This window comes from Narcine bancroftii, chromosome 6 (genome assembly GCF_036971445.1).
Source record: "Narcine bancroftii isolate sNarBan1 chromosome 6, sNarBan1.hap1, whole genome shotgun sequence".
Classification (NCBI taxonomy): domain Eukaryota; kingdom Metazoa; phylum Chordata; class Chondrichthyes; order Torpediniformes; family Narcinidae; genus Narcine; species Narcine bancroftii.
Genome location: NC_091474.1, coordinates 208,462,561 through 208,480,100, shown reverse-complemented (window position 1 = coordinate 208,480,100; position 17,540 = coordinate 208,462,561). Strand labels below are relative to the sequence as shown.

Here is a 17,540-nt window from a genome sequence, read left to right as displayed (position 1 = left end):
TCCCCCACAACTTGATGAAAGGCTCAAGCCCGAAACGTGGGTGATGTACCTTTGCTACATAAAGAGACTGTTTGACCTGCTGAGTTTCTCCAGCATTTGTGTGTTTTTTCAAGCTACTATTTAATGTGACCTCAGGTTTACAAAAGAACAATGGAGGTCAAACTGATCACATCAGAGAGACATGGATGATGGTTTCAGTTGTAATGAGCAGTAAAGTAAATCAGCCTCCTAGAGACTACAAGTGCAGCTGTCATTTTTTAGTCTCATCACAGAATGTACACATCTTTAGGAAACAGGAAGAAACATTCCCTTTGTTTCTGTCTTACAAAGATGGATCAAAGTACTTTACACAAAAGGAAATAATTAAGGGCCTGGATATCTTGGGCTTCAAGAATATAATTTTTAAAAGTTTTACAAGCTTATTGGTATCCTGAGCCAGCTCCCCTGAGAAGTGGCTCATGCAAAGAGTTGTGTTAAAACTGCCCTTCTACTGACAATATATGCCTTACACATTGTCATTAACACAGGACTTAACACCCCACTTTCTATCCCACAGTAAAAAAAATGTATCTATCCTCTCTGAAATCAACTGAAATAATAAAAACATTCATCTCACTTATGCTGATGACTTCTGGATGCAGATTTAAATTTTGTTCTTCCCATGGGTTTCAGTCATTGATTGTTCAACATTTTCTACACCATTTCTATTTTGTTCTTGATTAAGGACGTGCAATATCTTTTTGATATGCAACTAAAGCCTTCAGTTTTGAGTGGCCCTTTTGCATGGGTTGAGCAAACAATTGAACTGTGTGTATCTAATTCTTTGACCAATACAGGAACCTATCCGCATTAAAGATAAGAATCGTGACAATACTGTAATATTTTGTATCTACAATATTCTAGTTTATCCCATTTTCTATTCTTGCTTGCATTTTTCAACTTCAATTTTATATTTGGCATTGAAATGAATGTCATACAGATTTTATAGCACTCAAAAACAATTTCTAATGTTCATTGAAAACAGAATTGCTTTTCTGTAAATTTATGTTTTTATTTTTATCGTTTAACTTACCTCAAAAAGATGCTGCAAGGGATTTGCATTAAGCTTCTCTTCTGAACCAAAGAGCTGAAATCCTGCTCCTAGTAATCCTGAATGAAGGCACAAAGAACCCAAAGGAGTTATTATTTTGAAATGGAACAATCATGATGTAAAGCAAAATAGAAATAGCCCAAAGTCACTAAATCTGTAATTAGATCTCACACCCAACTCAATTGAAAGGAGTTTGCATTTTATATTGTTTCTATTAGCTGGGATACCCACATCACAAGGAGAACTGGATTGTTATCCATTACTAAAGTTATTCTTGTTAACTATACACAGGGCAAGGAGTGTGCTCACATTAGCCCTCGAAGAGACGAACATTTAATTTAAAAAATGTAAATACAAATGATATACTTCTTAACTTTAAGGTGAAAGGAGTGGTAATTCTGGTGTATATTATTTTGCTATTTTAGTTATAGAACGAAGGGAATAATGGTGAAAGTTATAAATTGAATTGTACAATTCTTAATGAGGCTTGAATTTTGTTTGTGGTTTATGCTCCATTTGTTGAAGATATAGATTTCGCTGTAGATGTGTTTTTATTATTTGGATATCTGAATTTTAACGTAATGATTGGGGATATTTAAATGTGGTATTGGAGCTTTTATTGGATAATTATTCAAGAGTAAAAGGGAAAAATGGTGGAAGAGTACTAAAATTGAATTGTACAATGCTTAATGAGGTTTGAATTTTGTTTTAAGATGGTGGTTTATGTGGCTAATATGATGATAGATGTGAAGTTAGTTGATATTTGGTGAAGGTTTATCTCTATAGAGAAAGTTTTTTTTCATCTTTTTTTTCTCATGCTACAATTTTTTTTAAGAATTGATTATTGTTTAAGAATTTTTGATAGACAATATTACTAAATTTACTAATTTTTTATATTAGGTTTGAGTTAAATATATGTTTCATCTTAACTCCGTTTGTTAAATATATGCATTTAAGTTTGATTTAAATATGTTTTTTAAGTCTGATATCTTAGTATTAATTACTTTTCTTTTTGTTAGTATTTTAATCGGTTATGTTTTTGTTTTTTTTTGTAAGTGGGTTTTTTTTCTCACATATATTATTAACTTTATTAATTCTTCACTCTTTATTTTTGGGGGGAAAGGGGGGGTTGGACTAATTTGAGTTGGGTTATTAATGTATAATAATTATTGGGGAGGGTATAGTTTATTTAGATTACTGATACTGTATTGTAATTTTATTATTTTATTCTTAATTTTTTTTAATGTAATCCTATATGTTATTCATGTTATAAAATCTTAAATAAAGTTTAAAAAAAAACCAAATGATATACTTCAACTTTTGTCTGCCTCTAGGCAAACAAAGAATTACACGTGGCAGCACAGTTGGCCTAGTGGATAGTGCAATGCTTTTACAGCGACAGCAATCAGGACCGGGGCTTGTATCCTGCGCTGTCTGTAAGGAGTTTGTACATTCTCCCCGTGTCTGCATGGGTTTTCCCCGGGGGCTCCCACCATTTGAAATGTACCAGGGGTGTAGGTTAATGGGTGTAAATTGGGTGGCACGGACTCATCGGCTGAAATGGCCTGTTACTGTGGTGCATGTCTAAATTACATTTAAATTAACTGACACCCATTACAATAGGAGAAAGAGAAACAAAAGGGAGTCCCTTCAGGAACACCGGGTGTCTGTGGATTTGCCTCCAGTGCTCCCGTAGCGTTTTCTGCCACACAGATTCCAGTTCAAATCATTGACAATCCAAGCTCCAGATTCAAACCTGAGTCAATCCGGATGCCTTCAGTGCACGAGGCTCTATGGGAGCCCTATTTAGCACTTTCTCGAATTCTGGTTCCAGTGTCTGGTTCCCACGACCAGGTTTTCTGCAGCCTGTGTGAGTCCTTCAACCACAAGTCACCAACAGCTCACAGCCAATGTGGATCCTTCAGCTGCTGAGCCCCTTGCTAGTCTGCTGCCATGGGTTGCCATCTTGTGGGATCATCTCCTATGCTTTGCCTTCTCAATGGGGGGGGGGTGTTCTCCACATTTCTGGGGCCCTGCACCGATCCTCTGTTCTCATGGAGTGTGCATCCCCTTGTGGTCCACTGCCGACTTCCACAAATGCAGGATTAAATAAAGGCGGCTACTTTCCGTTTGAAGCCTGTACGTAGCTGTTGGCGTCAAGATCGGGCAGTAGGACCCTACGGAGCAGTGCTGTGTCTTCGCTCCACGCTCACCTGGGTCCTGCTGTTACAGCAGCCCTAGTGGTGTTGTCAATTTTTATTTACAAGCACAAGTTAACTACCTTAACACCTGTTGGATGTAGTAATGGGTCAGAATTGCCGGACTTCTATTAACATTGCACAATTAGCTCAAGTGCATGTACAAGTTGAACTTACCAAATTGCAAGCCCCAATCACCGAGGTAGTTCATCCTGATCACATGATTTCCCAAAGCTTGCTTTAGATTAGCGATGAAATTACCTAACAAAACAATTATATATTGATTTCTGTTACATAATATTAACTTTTAAAATATGCATTCAGTGTTCCCAACATTTTCTGTTTGTATTGGCACTTGTCTGGGATTTGTAACAAGAACTTGAATAGAGTTTCTCTCTGCTGATAATGAGGAGCCTGTCTCCAATAGGGACAGGAAGGCTGGAAGGCTATGTATTTATTGCTGTGCTTGCACTTTTATATTGAAAGATTTATTTTCAGATCCAGAAAACATACGAACTGAGAAATTTCTCAAAGTTCAATGAGTAATTATGGAAAGGATATTTTTTTCAATTCAAGATAAGATGTCTTTTTATAAGTTGAAGTGGACTCCATTTGTTAAGTATATGCAATTAAGTTTGATTTAAGTATGTTCCTAGATGTGATATTTTAGATTTGATAAATCTTTTTTTTTAAATTATTTTTATTTGTCATTTTTTTTTGTGTGTGTTTTTTTAAATATATAATATTATTAATTTTACTAATTATTCACTCTTTATTTTGGGGGAGGGGAAGGGTGGTTTTTTTATATATAGATGTTTTTTAGTTCTTATATATGTAGGGGGGGTTAGGTTGAATTAAGTTAGGTAATTAATGTTGTACTGTAATTATATTATTTTATTTTATATTTTTTCTTTAAATGTAATTTTTCTTTTTATTCCTATGATAAAATCTTTAAATAAAGTTTTAAAAAAAGTTCAATGAGTGAAAAATATCAACACATCATTTGCAAGATTGGGCAGACTAAAACCATGACACAGATTCTTCCCACACCAAATATATCTCAGGAATGCATCTGCTCTTTATAACCCTAAAGAACAATGAATCTGGAAGCTCCTCACAACTAAAGTGCAGAGCTAGTACATGATTTAAATCAGTTGCCGAGATTCAGAAACCTAACCTGTCAAATCTCCCTCTCTCTTTCGCTCTCCAAGGTCCTCTCATCAGGCCTGAAACCTTGGTTATATCCCTTTGCTTCATTTAGATGCAGCATAATCTGCTGAGTTTCTCGAATACTTTTGTGTAATGCACTCCAATCAGTGTCTGCAGACTTTATTGTTTAACATTCTCCATGGTTTTATTCTCACTACCATGGTGAAGCCAGGAAGCATTAGAGATTTAAGTTACTTATGTTGTGTCAATACAATTTGAAAATCATCAGATGATTTTAAATTTAACTTTGTTGACAAAGTTTGCAATTGATAATTTCACTGCTATATTTTTAATACAATAAAACAGTTTTAGAGCATTAATGTAATCCTATTACATTTGTTCAATAACACAGGCTAGATGGCTCTTTCTTTATTTTCATCTAGGAATTGTTTAACTGAGGATAACTATTGTAGTGAAGTCAGTGGGAAAGAAATCAAGAGGACAGACAAACAATCCAGTGATAAGAATTCAAATCCTATCATGCCAACTGTCAGATTTAAATACAGTTACTCATTTAGAATCTAAAAGGTTATTGGTAATGACAATTACAAAACTTGTGTTTTGTAAAATTACTCAGCCGATTATCCAAAGTCCCCGGGGAGGAAATCTGTTGTCCTCACCTAGTATTGCTATATGTGACAGTAGACCTAGAAATATGGTTGATTCTTAAATACTTTCTGAAATGGCTGCACAAGCCATTCAGTTCAAAGATGATTAGAGATGGGTAAAAAAATTGCTGGCCATGCAGACAATGCCCACATCCCAATAAATGAATAAATAATGAAACTGATAGTTTTAGATGTTTCCACCATCACAAAATATTTTTACCTATAATTGTTGAACGCAAATGTCCTGCATGAAATTTTTTCGCAATGTTTGGTGAACTGTGAAACAAGAAGAAAAATAAGGTTACCGTTGCTCTACCTTCCCACCAAGATTGGAAGAACTACCCTGAGCTAAACAAGATTCACTCGAGTTCAATTTAATCCTCTGTTTGCTTTTATCCAGCTGACTAGTAGTGACGGTGAACCTACCAGGAACAGAGAAAAGAGTAAAATACGAAAGTCTGCAGACACCGTGATTGAAGTAAATGAAATAAAATAGAATTAAGATAGAGAAAAAGCTCTGCTCATTGAAGGCAAATCATCTCAGCACTGAGAAACGGCAACAGGAGTTGCATTTATAATTGATTCATCAATCACCTTGCCTAAAGTTATGGGATTGACATGGGACTGTACACCAGCAATTGTTACATTCAGCTCCATTGGTAGGTTCTCAACTTGCTAAGCAATTCATGCTCCTATTCAACAAGATCTGGATCAGAGAGTTGGGTGAAATGGAAGGCAATATTTACCCATGCAGGAAAGCTTGAAAATAACCATCACAAAAAAAGAGACAAGCTCTTCACTCCCAGTGAAATTCACTGGTATTACTATCACCATATCCCAAAACTTAAAATTGTTCACTTTTGCCACCGACCTAACCTGGACTAGTCAAATAAATGCCATGATGTGGTTTAGGGCTGGTTATCCTCCAGTGCATGGCTCACCCTGAATTCTTGTAATCTGTACACAAGTTAAATAGACATACATTTTAAGCAGGGTCTTGGAATCCTCTTTGTTCGACCTAAAAGGTTGTTCAGCAAGAATATGGTGGAAGCTGGACATCAGCCAACTAAAGCAATCTGAGCTTTAACTAGGTGGCATACTTTTACTTTCCTTTCCAATTTCTCCTTGCTGAATTAAGTCACCACTCCTTTTTCTAATTCCATTCACTTTTTGTGGAACCCCCTAGATGAAGAGAAGGTTTTACTGCCCAAGCTTGTTACAGTCTGACATTCCATACATCTATTATTGGTCCTTCACCAGGAGTTCAAAGTAAAACAACTAAATTTTTGTTATTCTTAACAAAACAAATAATTCATAAAGCCATTTTCAAATGTAAACTAAAGAATTCAATAGGATCAAAAAATAATCAATTTGAAATCAAAGAATATAAGAATTTGACTTTAATTTATACTCTTCTCTGCAACAAACACTTACCTAAACTCCACTATAACCCTCTTACAGGGGTAACCACTGAAGAGCTCACTCACTATTCCAAACTTTGAACCTTTCTTAAAGACCTCTTGCACAACAATCTGTTAAATTAAAAAAAAAAATAACTTACTCGTGGAACAGAGTAGTTCATTAGCAATCAAGAGTAAAAGATGCCTAATGACTGTAAAAGAACCTCTCAAAGTAGCATATGGCCACCCTTTCCCCACACTCACCTCAGCAAGTAAGGATCGATTCACTTTGAAATTAATGCTTCTTTGTCCAACAGCAATCTCAGTAATCACATGATCACAAATTAACTAAAATAAAAAAATTAAAAAGTTAATTACTCAGCTTAGTCTTGCAGCTTTGTTCAAAACAAAACATTGAGTTAAACAAAACAGATGTTAAGCGGAGATCATTTTTATTGGCCTCTGGTTGTATTTAGCTTTGTACATTTGACTTCTCTCAGTTCTTATCCTCAAAAGTTTAGATCACAAGATAATTTAATTTTAATTGCAGACCAGTAATTATTATAACCTTCAGAGAATCATCAAAGTTCATAGCATTGTTATGGAAGATTCAGCCCACCTTCCCAACACTGGCCAAAATTTATTTCAGATTAATCCCACTCCTGCGTCTAATACCCAGGTACTGTTTGAGAGTGGTGAGTGTAACTTTCAGATTTTAACCCCACATCCCTCATCTGCCAACCCCTCACAAAGTCAAATAATGTTTTCTCAACTACGCTGTAATCTTTTTTAATCAATTAACAAATCAGTACAGATCTATTTACTGGCCTCTCTGCTCATAGATGTTGCTCTTTTTAATCCATCCTATTTAAGCATCTAATTCCCACCACCTCATTTAAATGTCCTGCTCCACCTCTAGTCTTCTACATTGCAGAGATGACACCCCAGATGAGACAGTGTCCTTTCAGAACCATAATTATTCAACCATGACAACATCCTCTTCATATCCTTGCACCATTTTGAATGCTATCACATCCTTCCTATTAGTATGGTGACCAGAATGATATACAATTCTCTCAGTGTGGCCGAACAATATAGTTCAAGCATCAGTTAGTTCTAGCATGCTTGAGTACTCTATGATTCAATCAATTAAGACAAGTATCCCAAATGCCTCCATCATCAAACATCCCATAAACTCCACAAAGACACAATCAGATATCCTGATTAATAGTACCTTTAACAGTAGGAGGAAAAACCCAACACCCAACCCCAACCAACCAATTTTCCCTTGCAACCGCTGCAACCGTGCCTGCCTGTCCCGCATCGGACTTGTCAGTCACCAACGAGCATGCAGCAGACATGGACATACCCCTCCATAAATCTTCGTCCGCGAAACCAAGCCAAAGAAGAAGAAGTACCTTTTCAGACAGGTCCTTTGCTTGACTCTGGACATTTGATCCTAATTTTAAATAGCCATTCGTCAGCAGAGAATTCACCGATACCTGGAAATCTAGAGTCTGCCTGAGAAACACAGCACATTCAAAAGACAGCCTTAGAAGGTGGGTTGGGGGGGGGGGGGGGGTGGAAATCAAGGCAAAAGGATAATGTTGAGGCTAATGTCACTTCTGAAAATCTGAGCAAAATGCCCTCTACAAGTTTCACATTATTTACCAAAATTAGTTAATTTGTGATACGTAGCAGAATTCTGAGACAAAACAAAAACATCTTCCACAGTGAGATAATAATGAACAGAGAAAGATTTACATTAGATGTCAATTTTCACTGGAAAAAATAGCGTGATCCACCCAGGAGTAAAACAACGAATCAAAGCTCCATTCATTTCCGCTTTGCTTCCTATTCCTTTCTATTATTAATAAATCTTATCTCCAAAATCTCTACTATGCAGTGAATACATTTACATTCTATTTATTTATCTGTCATGTACCCAATTCTGATCTCACTTCTGAAGAGTTCTACAACTGAGGTGCTATACAAGGCAGAGAAAGGAAAAAAAAACTAATGTGTGATGAGTAGCAATTGATTGCCATTTAATGGCTGGGTCAATGAGCCCAGCCTGGAGGGACAAAAAAAGGGTGGAGGGAACAGCAGAGTTGATGTCAAGGTTCCATGACTAATAATGTATTAACAGTCTTCTAGTTGTGTAACAGACAAATTCATTCAGTACTAAAGGGACCAAGGACCAATTGATCTGGTACAATTGTATGAATAACATGCAATATCTTTTGAGCTTTAACAATGACTTTCATATATTCCATTTATAAAAAATTCTACAATTGTTATAATTACTGTTTTTTAGAGACAGGAACTGCTGACACCACTGGGATAAGCTTCTCTGTTGATATTCCCAGAACTCTAGAAAGCTAAATAAAACAATACAACATTTAGAAAAAAAGAATGCATGCTAAGGTTTATGAAAAATATTTTTTAATAAAAAGCAGAAACCACTAGAACAAGCAAATTGCCAGTCATTCAAAAAATTTAACATCAATAATTTCTATGTACAGAAATAAACACCTGGAATGAGGAAGCAGAACTAAATTAGAAGGCAAAATAATGTCAAACTGTACAAGTGAAATTTTGCTGGCAACACTCATTTAAATCTCAGGAGCAGAACATTACTCTAAAATTATTTCCACACAAAATCTACCACAATACATAAATACATTTTCAATGCGAATTTTCCTTACAATGACAATAGTTATTACGCGTCATATAAAACCACTGATACTTCAGCAAATGTACAGCTAACTGCAGTCAGCAATCTTCACAAATTGTATACAATATTCATAAGGTTAATTGTATTTCAAATCGTGGTTCCAGCATTTGCTCTATTAAGCTTTATCTTAAATTACTGGTATACATACAGTAAAATTCCTGTTGCCTGGAACTTAAGCCACTGGCAATCTCAAGTGACTGGCAAAAAAATTGCAGAAAATAAATACAGTAAAAAAACCCGAAATTTAAAATTAGCTCACCTCGCTGTGGTCCTCCATTTATGTAATGTACAGTCCCAAGCAACCACAAAACTCACCTATCTGGCATTTACCAATCCCTATGTTTCGGCTATCAGGGGTTTTATTGTATTTTCGTTGAAGAATCAATGTTTGCCATGCCAGTAGATCAATTCCCTGCACTTTTTCAATAGGCCATTTCATGTCAGGCCTCTGGAGGCTGGCTACAAGAGTGGATTGAAAACTTAAAATGTACCTTTCAGACAGTAGGTCTAAAAGGCCGCTCCAGCATTGCATTCATATCAAGAGGCGCTTTATAGCACCCTTTGGATCTGACAGAAGCAGGGCGACTGGTGCGGTAGTGCCACCCGTCATAAATACGCGGCAGAGCAATGGCCGTCTTCCCTACCCATAATCCCCCCTTGCAGCTAGAATGGCTGTTTCTCACAACAGTTCCGCTGCGTGGGAGATTTTGGGTAGGGAAGATGGCCATTGCTCTGCTGCACTTTGAGCCACAGAGAGCAGCCCCAAAGGCCGAAGTGGCCCAGTGAGGCAGTCATCCACACATCAGTTGCTGCCCTGATGGCTCCCACCAGCCCCTACTGCCCCAACAGCTCCTGCTGGCCCCTGCTGCCTGATGGCTCCTGCCCAGTGCCTCTGCTTTGACAGGGTCATGGAGGAAGAGGTGTGAGTGGGAAGATGGGTCATGGGCTGACAGTGTCATCAGCCCGCTCCTAACCAGCCATTTGCAGAGGCTGTACATTCAAGTCAGGCGGCGGAGCTCAGTGCTTCACTGATTATCCTTCCCTGAGAAGAGTATGAATCGGTGCCTCGGAGGCAGCCATGGCGCATTCAGAGAGGCAAGTCTTTTGGCTTAAGGGTGAAGAACCTCCACCTTTATAGACAGGTGTTTTCCCTGCTTGAAAGTACCTATAGGAAAAGGATTTTCTACATGTACTCAGTAGCAAATATTTTGGGGTACAATAGTGAGGTTTTAAAACATATCCACATTATAAAAAAGGTGGTGGTGGAAGTCATTGATAAAGGAGGATTAATCCCTGGGGGCCTGGTAAAAGTATATCAAAGGACATAGTGGTAAGCAATAGAAAAAATATTATTGGGGCCTGGCAGATACAGGCAAAGTATGGGAAGACTAGAGGGTGGCTAATGTTTGCTTTTATTTCTGAAGGACTGCAAAGACAAGCCAAAGAATTACATGCCAATGATCTTAGCTTCAATCACGAGTAAGTTACAAGAGGGATTCTCAGAGATGGGAACCATCTGCATTTGGAAAAGTAAGGACACATTATATAGTCAAAATGGCTTTATGTGGGAAATCATATCTCACCCATTTTATTGAATTTTTTTTGAAGAGATGACCAAAAGGATTCACAAAAGCAGGGCTGTAGGCATTATCTACATCAGCCATTCTAAACCTTTTTTTGAACATGGTTGGGAGAGGTATGGACGGCTCTGGTCTGGGTGTAGGTCAGGAGGACTAGGCAGAAAAATGGTTCAGCACAGACTGGAAGGGCTGAAGGGACCAGTTTCTGTGCTGTACTATTCTACAGCCCCATTAGGACTCTTCTCAAAGATTATGGGCCCCCTTCCCTATGAAGTAGTCAAGTTTAGTTGGCTTCTTCTGTATTTTTCTCCTACTATCTATACATAAAAGAATTTATGATTTTCAGTTTGTAGGCTCCTTTAAATGTGCTGGGGGCCCGGTGGGTGGGGGCATATGGTTCCCTTTGAAAATGGCTGATCTACATGATCTTTAGCAAGGCCTATGACAAGGTCCCATTTGCTAGGCTAGTTTGGAAGATTAGATCACTTGGGATCCAGGGTCAGCTCCAAAATTGGATACAGATTGGCTTGGTGGTAGGAGTCAGAGGATGCCAATGGCCAGTTGTTTTTATGTTGGAGAACTGTGACCAGCAGTGTGCCATAGGAATCAGCAAAGAGTTCTATGTTGGTTATCATTTACATTAATGATTTGGACGACAAAGTAATTTGCATGGCAAGTTTGTGAATGACACCAAAATCAGTGATATAGTGAACTGTGAAGATTATCCAAGATTACCACAGGATCTAGCTCAACTGGAAAAATGGGCCAAGGATGGGCGTGGTGTTGCAATTTTGGGATCAGAGCAGGATTTGCACTGTAAACGGCAGGAACTGGGAGAACGCTGAGATACAATTATATTGTTCCCTGAAAATGGTAATACAAGTAGATAGGGTGATGAATAAAGCATTTGGCACACTTCCCTTCATCTGTCAAGGCACAGAGTACAAGATCTGGGACGTCAAGCTACAACTGTACAAGACTTTGTGAAGACCATACTTGGAGTATAGTACGCTGTTTTGGTCACATAGCTATAGGATATTATTAAGCTAGGAGTGCAGAAAAGATTCATAAGGATGTCACCTGAACTAGAGGGTTATTAGGAGAATCTAGATAAACTCTACCCCCCCCCCCCCCACCCACCAGCCCCTAAAGTGTAGGAGGTTGAAGGTAACCTTGTACAAGTACCCTGTGTACAAAATCATGAGGGGCATAGACAAGATGAGAGGGGAAAGATTTAAAGTGAAACTTCTACACAGAAGGTGCTGGGCCAGAAACAATGGTAGAAATGAGTATGATTACATTTATAAGACATTTAAATAGATAAATACTGTAAAAATAAATGTAGACCCTGGGGACTAATGCAGTGCAGAAATCTGCTGCAGAAACTCAGCAGGTCACGCAGCATCCATGGGAAGCTAACAGTAGTCAACAATTTGGGCCTGAGCCCTTTATTGGGAATATCAAAAATCAGACAGATGCCTGAATAAAAAGTTGAACGAGGAGGGGGCTAATTTGCAAAAGGCTAATTTGTGGCTACAAATGAGAGGGTGAAGAAGAGAAAGAAGAGCAGGGAAAGGACTAAGGAGGATCGGGATGAGGGGAAGCAAGAGACCATGGGAGGAGTGTCGGGCTGGGAATTAACAGACATTGGAGAAGCCGACTGGTCTGAGATTATTAAAATGGAATACAAGGTGTTCCTCCAATTTGTGGATACCAAGGACAGTACGAGGCCATGAACAGACATGTTAGTACGGCAATGTTGTGAGGAATTAAATGGTTGGCAAATGGGAGGTCCTTGCTGTTACAATGGACAGTACAAAGATGCTCAATGAGATGATCTCCCAATCTACATCCAGTCTCTCCTATTAGAGGAGGCCATATCAGGAGCCCTGGATGTAGTAGATGACCTTTATAGATTCACAAATGACTTGACTGTTGGGTCCTGGAGGGACTGCGGGAGCACTGGAGGCGAATCCATGGTCATTGCTGCCTGTGGCGAATCTATCCGCCTTACAAATGGGGGTGAGAGAGGAATTGTGGTTGAAAGGGTTGCACTTCTTCCAATCACAGGAAGCAATTGGATGAGTAGACGAAGGAGTTGTGGAGGGACAGATCCCTACAGAAAGAGGAGAGGGGAAGGTGTGTCTGGTCGTGCGATTCTGTTGCATTTGGTAGAAATTGTGGAGAATAATATGTTAGATTGTGGGAATGGTATGCAAAGACAAGAGGAACCCTGTCCTTATTATGTCGGGGAGAGTGGGTGGGTGGGGGGAGTGAAGAGGGCCAGGACAGATGTGCGAGAGATTGAGGAGATATGGGTGAGGGCAGTAGGGGGGGGGGGGGAAGCCACATTTTCTAAGAGGACAGGCACACAGATAGAAAAGGTTTAGAAGGATTTAAGCCAAACATAGGCAAATGCTCAGGTAGGCAACTTGGTTGGCATAGATGAGTTGAGCTGAAGGGTTGGCTTTTGTGCTGTATAGCTCAAGGACTCTACAACATGGATATATGAAATTATCCACATTGGAAGAAAAAAAACAGAAAAGTGGAACATTATTTAGCTTGCAAAATGTTGATGCTTAAAGGTACCTCAGTGTCCTTCCTTGTGTATCAGTAATCAAATGCACACAAACAGGTTTAGCAAGCAATTGACATGGCAAGTGATTTGTTGGTCTTCAGTGCAAGAAGTTTGGAGGTGACTTGCAACAATTATTTAGGATTTTGGTGAGACCACAGTTGAAATACTGTGTGCACTTTTGGTTGCCTTATCTTAGAAAGGATACATGCACAAAACAGGAAATGCATAGAAGGCCCATCAGATGGATTCCTTGGATGTCAAGACTGTCAGGAGAGAGTGCATCATGTAGGCCTGTATTCACTGGAATTCAGAAGATCTAATTGACATCCAACAATGGAAGGGGATATATGAGGCCTTGTATTGGGAAATTAAATTGGCTGTTTCAGTGGGAAAGCATTTTTGTGAATAGTGATCACAATTTATATATATATATATATATATATATAAAGTTTATATATATATATAACAATTACAGCACGGAATTTCTGAGGCTTTAAAATAGTTTATGAATAAGGATAAGCCTGGAGCTCATGGGAAAATACCAAATTGATGTACAGCAAATTAACAAATGATTAGGCAGGAGCTAGGAGCCTGGTAATTGGGGGTAGATGCAAGTCTAAACTGGCATGTTCTAGTGAGGAAGGACAGGGGTAGAAAGGACAAGATGATGGATGATGAGAAAAGTCATGAATCTAGTCAAAAAGGAAAAGGAGACATATACAAGGCTTACAATGCTGAAAGTTTTTTTTTCTTCCAATGTGGATAACTTCACATAAACCCAGGAGAATATATTGACTGCAGGAGCTCAAGCAGGATATTACATAGGCCAAAAGGGGCCATGAAATGTTATTGGTGAGTGGGATTAAGGACAATACAAAATAATTTTGTACTTCAGGAATCATGTTTGGCACAGGCAAGTGGGCCAAAGAACATGTTCCTGTGATCCACTTTCTACTTTTTCTATGTTCTATGGGATAGAAGAACAATCTAAGAAGAACATTTTGACAAGGATCAATGTGCTGGAAGCAGGGAATGGTTTTTCTCCTGGATAGCTGTCTAGAACAAGGGTTCACAATTTCAGTGCAACACAGAGAAACACAGTCTCAGTGTCAAGATATTTAGGATGAAAGTTGTTGCATTCATTCCCATAATGCACTGAGAAGGTCACCACCAAATATAGTTGAGGAGGCAGAAAGATTTCTAGCTACAAAAGCCATCAAAGATTATGGGTCAAGGGAGGAATACACTATTGACACAGGGTCATAATGAATGGCAGTGTAAGCTCAAAGAACCTATTGAACAACCCAAGGAACTACTCACACTAACCATCCGTGACTCTCATATTCACGAAGCAATATTTATTTATTTGTAAAGATTAAATACTTGTCCCACATGTATATTGTTTATATGTGCTATGTCTGGTTGTATGTCTGCATGTTTTACATTGAGGATCTGAGGATACTGTTTTTGTCTGATCAGATAACAATAAACTTGAATTGAACACGAGCTTGGACTATGTTACAATGTAAATAATGTTTGAGTTAAATCAGCCATTACCTTAATAAATCGGTTATTTTAATTGCTGATATTTTTCATGACAGTTCTAAATTATTTATTTCCACACAATTTTGAGCTGACAACTATCATTCATTTCTCCATCATTAGTCTGCAATTGGCTGAAATGGCAAAACTTAATGAAAACAACAAATTTTATGTTTCACGTTAGAAGATGCAGTTAATTTTCCTCATTTACTAAATATTTAGTTATTTATTCATCTTTTTCTGTATACTGTCATTGGAACCATGGGAGCAGGAGTTAAGTTAATAGGCTGTCAGTTCCGCATAGATTTGAACGGCCCGTTCAAGGAGCTGACGTTAGTTGCATTTAAAATCCCCTGACCGCAGGGTCTGCACTCAAGCTAGCAGCATTTCTGATCTGATCAGCAGTAATCACAAAGGGTTGCAGACTCCATCCAGGTAAGCGGAGGACTGGCGCAGGGCACCAGAAAACAGGGAGACCACTCTCCCACCCCCGCCTGAGAAGCAGAAGCGGAGGCAGCGGACCAGTGAGGGGCTCTGCGGCTGAGGGACCAGTGCTTGCTGGCCACTCGAGGCTGTGGGCAACCTCGAGACGAATGTCGGGGGGCCGCAGACTGCGAGAGACTGGCTCGAAACTGGCTGAAGGGGCACCAGGTATCGGAACTGGGATGCAAATGGGTGCCGAATGGATTTTGATCGTGTTGGAGGCTCAGATCTGGAGTTTGGGTTGCCGGTAGTTTGGACTGGGCTCTGTGTGTGGCTGCGGGAGCACTGGAGGCGAATCCATGGTAATTACTGCCTGTGGCGAATCTATCCGCCTTACAGCAGGTAAAAGCAATTTACCTGCTGTAAACATTGTTTTATTACATGACAATAAATTGAATTTGAATCTATTCGGTTTATTTTAATAAACCGGTTTGAAGTGGAAAGTAATCTTCGACGAACGTGTACTTGCACCTGTGTTTCCAGCAGGACTCCTAGTTGAGGACACGTATGGAGCGGGATGATAAAGGGCCATTGCTTCTTGCACGTACCTGCGCTGCTATGGACCTTCGGAAAAGGCAAGCCATTCGCCTGGGAATTTAAAGGTCAGGAATCCAGCGTCTTATTCCATGCAAACGTGCGGCCTTCCCGCAGTGACCAGATCACCGCGTCAGCACCAAAGCGAAACTGGCACTCTGGGCTCGAACGCCTGACCTCTGACCTCCGACCTCCGCACCGTGACCAAATACGTATCGAGCCAATGGCGGGGGCGACAGCCTCTTCGCTCCAGCCGCGGCAATGCCCTGATAGGCGGTTGGTCTGAGCCCGAGGGTTCCGATTGGTGCGGCTGCGTTCGGCGAAGCATCGCCCAGCCTTTGTGACGTGGGACAATGGCGACCTCCTCCGTGTCCAAGGTAAAGGCGAGAAGCTGTGGCAGGAAAGTTGCAGAGGATGCATTTTAGGGGCTGTTGCCAGAGGATAAACGTGAAATTTGGAACTGCAGCACTGCAAGTTTTCATTGGAAACTGAAATGAGCCATAATCACTGCTGATTGACAATTGATTCTGTAAGGGATACTGGAATGTGAGGAGTCAAGCAAGGGCTCATTAAGAATGAAGTATTATGGGTTAACTTAAGGTGAAGGGATACTGGAGTGTGAGGAGTCAAGGAAGTGCTCATTAGAAATGAAGTATGGGTTAAATCAGGGTGAAGGGATGCTGGAATGGGAGGAAGGGTTATAAAAGTATAATAAAATAAGGATCTTCAAAACAGGATAGCAAGTAGAGAGCTTTAGCAAGTCTTGGGGATTGATTAATGAGTAAAGAACAAAGACATGACATTTCCTGGCTAACAAGTTTGCAGGAAGGCACATAAACTGATAAGAAGTTAGAATCCACGTGGGCAGAATTACCTAATGCTAAACCAATCCAGGAGGCAGAAGAATGTTAGGGGGAAGGTATCTCTGTACTGAAATGAACTGTATTAAAGTTGGGTCAGCCTCAGTGTCTGTGTGTATTCCCAGGATAAGGGGAAGCCCCCAACTTTGATTGTTGTAATAGTATAATAAAAGTTCTTTGTTCTCAATTTTTGTCTCGAGTGAAATCTGTGAAGGCACTTCTGCTTCTCACAATTCGATTCCATAGTAAACGGGCATTGCAATAAAGTTGAAATGAGATGATCGGATGGTTTGTATTGGAGCCATTGAGTGTGTCGTTTCCAGTAGAAGATTATGGATGTCAAGTAGAATACAGAGGAGGCGGAATCTCCTACGCAATATAACATTTGAATTATACCCCAGGAATTTTAGTAGTCTGATTTTTTTTTTTTTGCTTTGTCTGCTTTCTTGACGTTGACCTCTTAAAAATAATTAAATCACCTCCCTTTGAAATGAATTATTTATACACTGTGTCCATGGTTATTCAGAATGCTGAACAGCATTTCCATTTGAATGAATAAGAAACTGTATTGTCCATAAATTCGTGGGATGGCAGGGTTTTACAAAGAGAATTTGGGTTGACAAAGCCTGCATTCATAGGAGTTTCAAACAATAAAGGGAAGAGGGTATTGTAGAAAACTTTTAAATTGGTCAAGACAGATTAGACTCTGGGAGAATAATCT

The 17,540-nt window shown here is 39.3% G+C and overlaps 3 protein-coding genes across 11 annotated transcripts in view; 2 read left to right on the top strand and 1 right to left on the bottom strand.

The window, feature by feature from the left end:
* slc35a1 (solute carrier family 35 member A1) overlaps positions 1-3,907 on the top strand; it is a 106,061-nt gene extending 102,154 nt beyond the window's left edge. Inside the window, exon 9 of one of the 3 annotated variants that reach the window (XR_011340715.1) lies at positions 2,425-3,907. The gene's annotated coding sequence lies outside the window, so the exon portion shown is untranslated. Of the gene's footprint in view, positions 1-1,081; positions 1,906-2,424 lie in introns of those variants that run through there. The other 2 variants (XR_011340716.1, XR_011340714.1) reach the window with 2 other exon arrangements.
* The window catches only part of rars2 (arginyl-tRNA synthetase 2, mitochondrial), an 85,132-nt gene extending 68,988 nt beyond the window's left edge, over positions 1-16,144 (bottom strand). For all 4 annotated transcript variants that reach the window (XR_011340713.1, XM_069887364.1, XM_069887363.1 and 1 more), the window contains exons 1-8: positions 15,974-16,144; positions 8,813-8,886; positions 7,924-8,026; positions 6,770-6,853; positions 6,540-6,637; positions 5,326-5,381; positions 3,466-3,549; positions 1,073-1,149 (exon numbers count right to left, since the gene is read on the bottom strand). Coding sequence is in view for 3 of the 4 variants with exons in the window: in XM_069887364.1 (XP_069743465.1) it covers positions 1,073-1,149; positions 3,466-3,549; positions 5,326-5,381; positions 6,540-6,637; positions 6,770-6,853; positions 7,924-8,026; positions 8,813-8,886; positions 15,974-16,009 (612 nt within the window). In the remaining variant the exon portion in view is untranslated. The remainder of the gene's footprint in view (positions 1-1,072; positions 1,150-3,465; positions 3,550-5,325; positions 5,382-6,539; positions 6,638-6,769; positions 6,854-7,923; positions 8,027-8,812; positions 8,887-15,973) is intronic.
* A 141-nt stretch (positions 16,145-16,285) lies between these two features.
* The window catches only part of orc3 (origin recognition complex, subunit 3), a 66,929-nt gene continuing 65,674 nt past the window's right edge, over positions 16,286-17,540 (top strand). For 3 of the 4 annotated variants that reach the window (XR_011340711.1, XM_069887358.1, XM_069887357.1), the window contains exon 1: positions 16,286-16,336. Coding sequence is in view for 2 of the 4 variants with exons in the window: in XM_069887358.1 (XP_069743459.1) it covers positions 16,313-16,336 (24 nt within the window). In the remaining 2 variants the exon portion in view is untranslated. The other variant, XM_069887359.1, reaches the window with a different exon arrangement.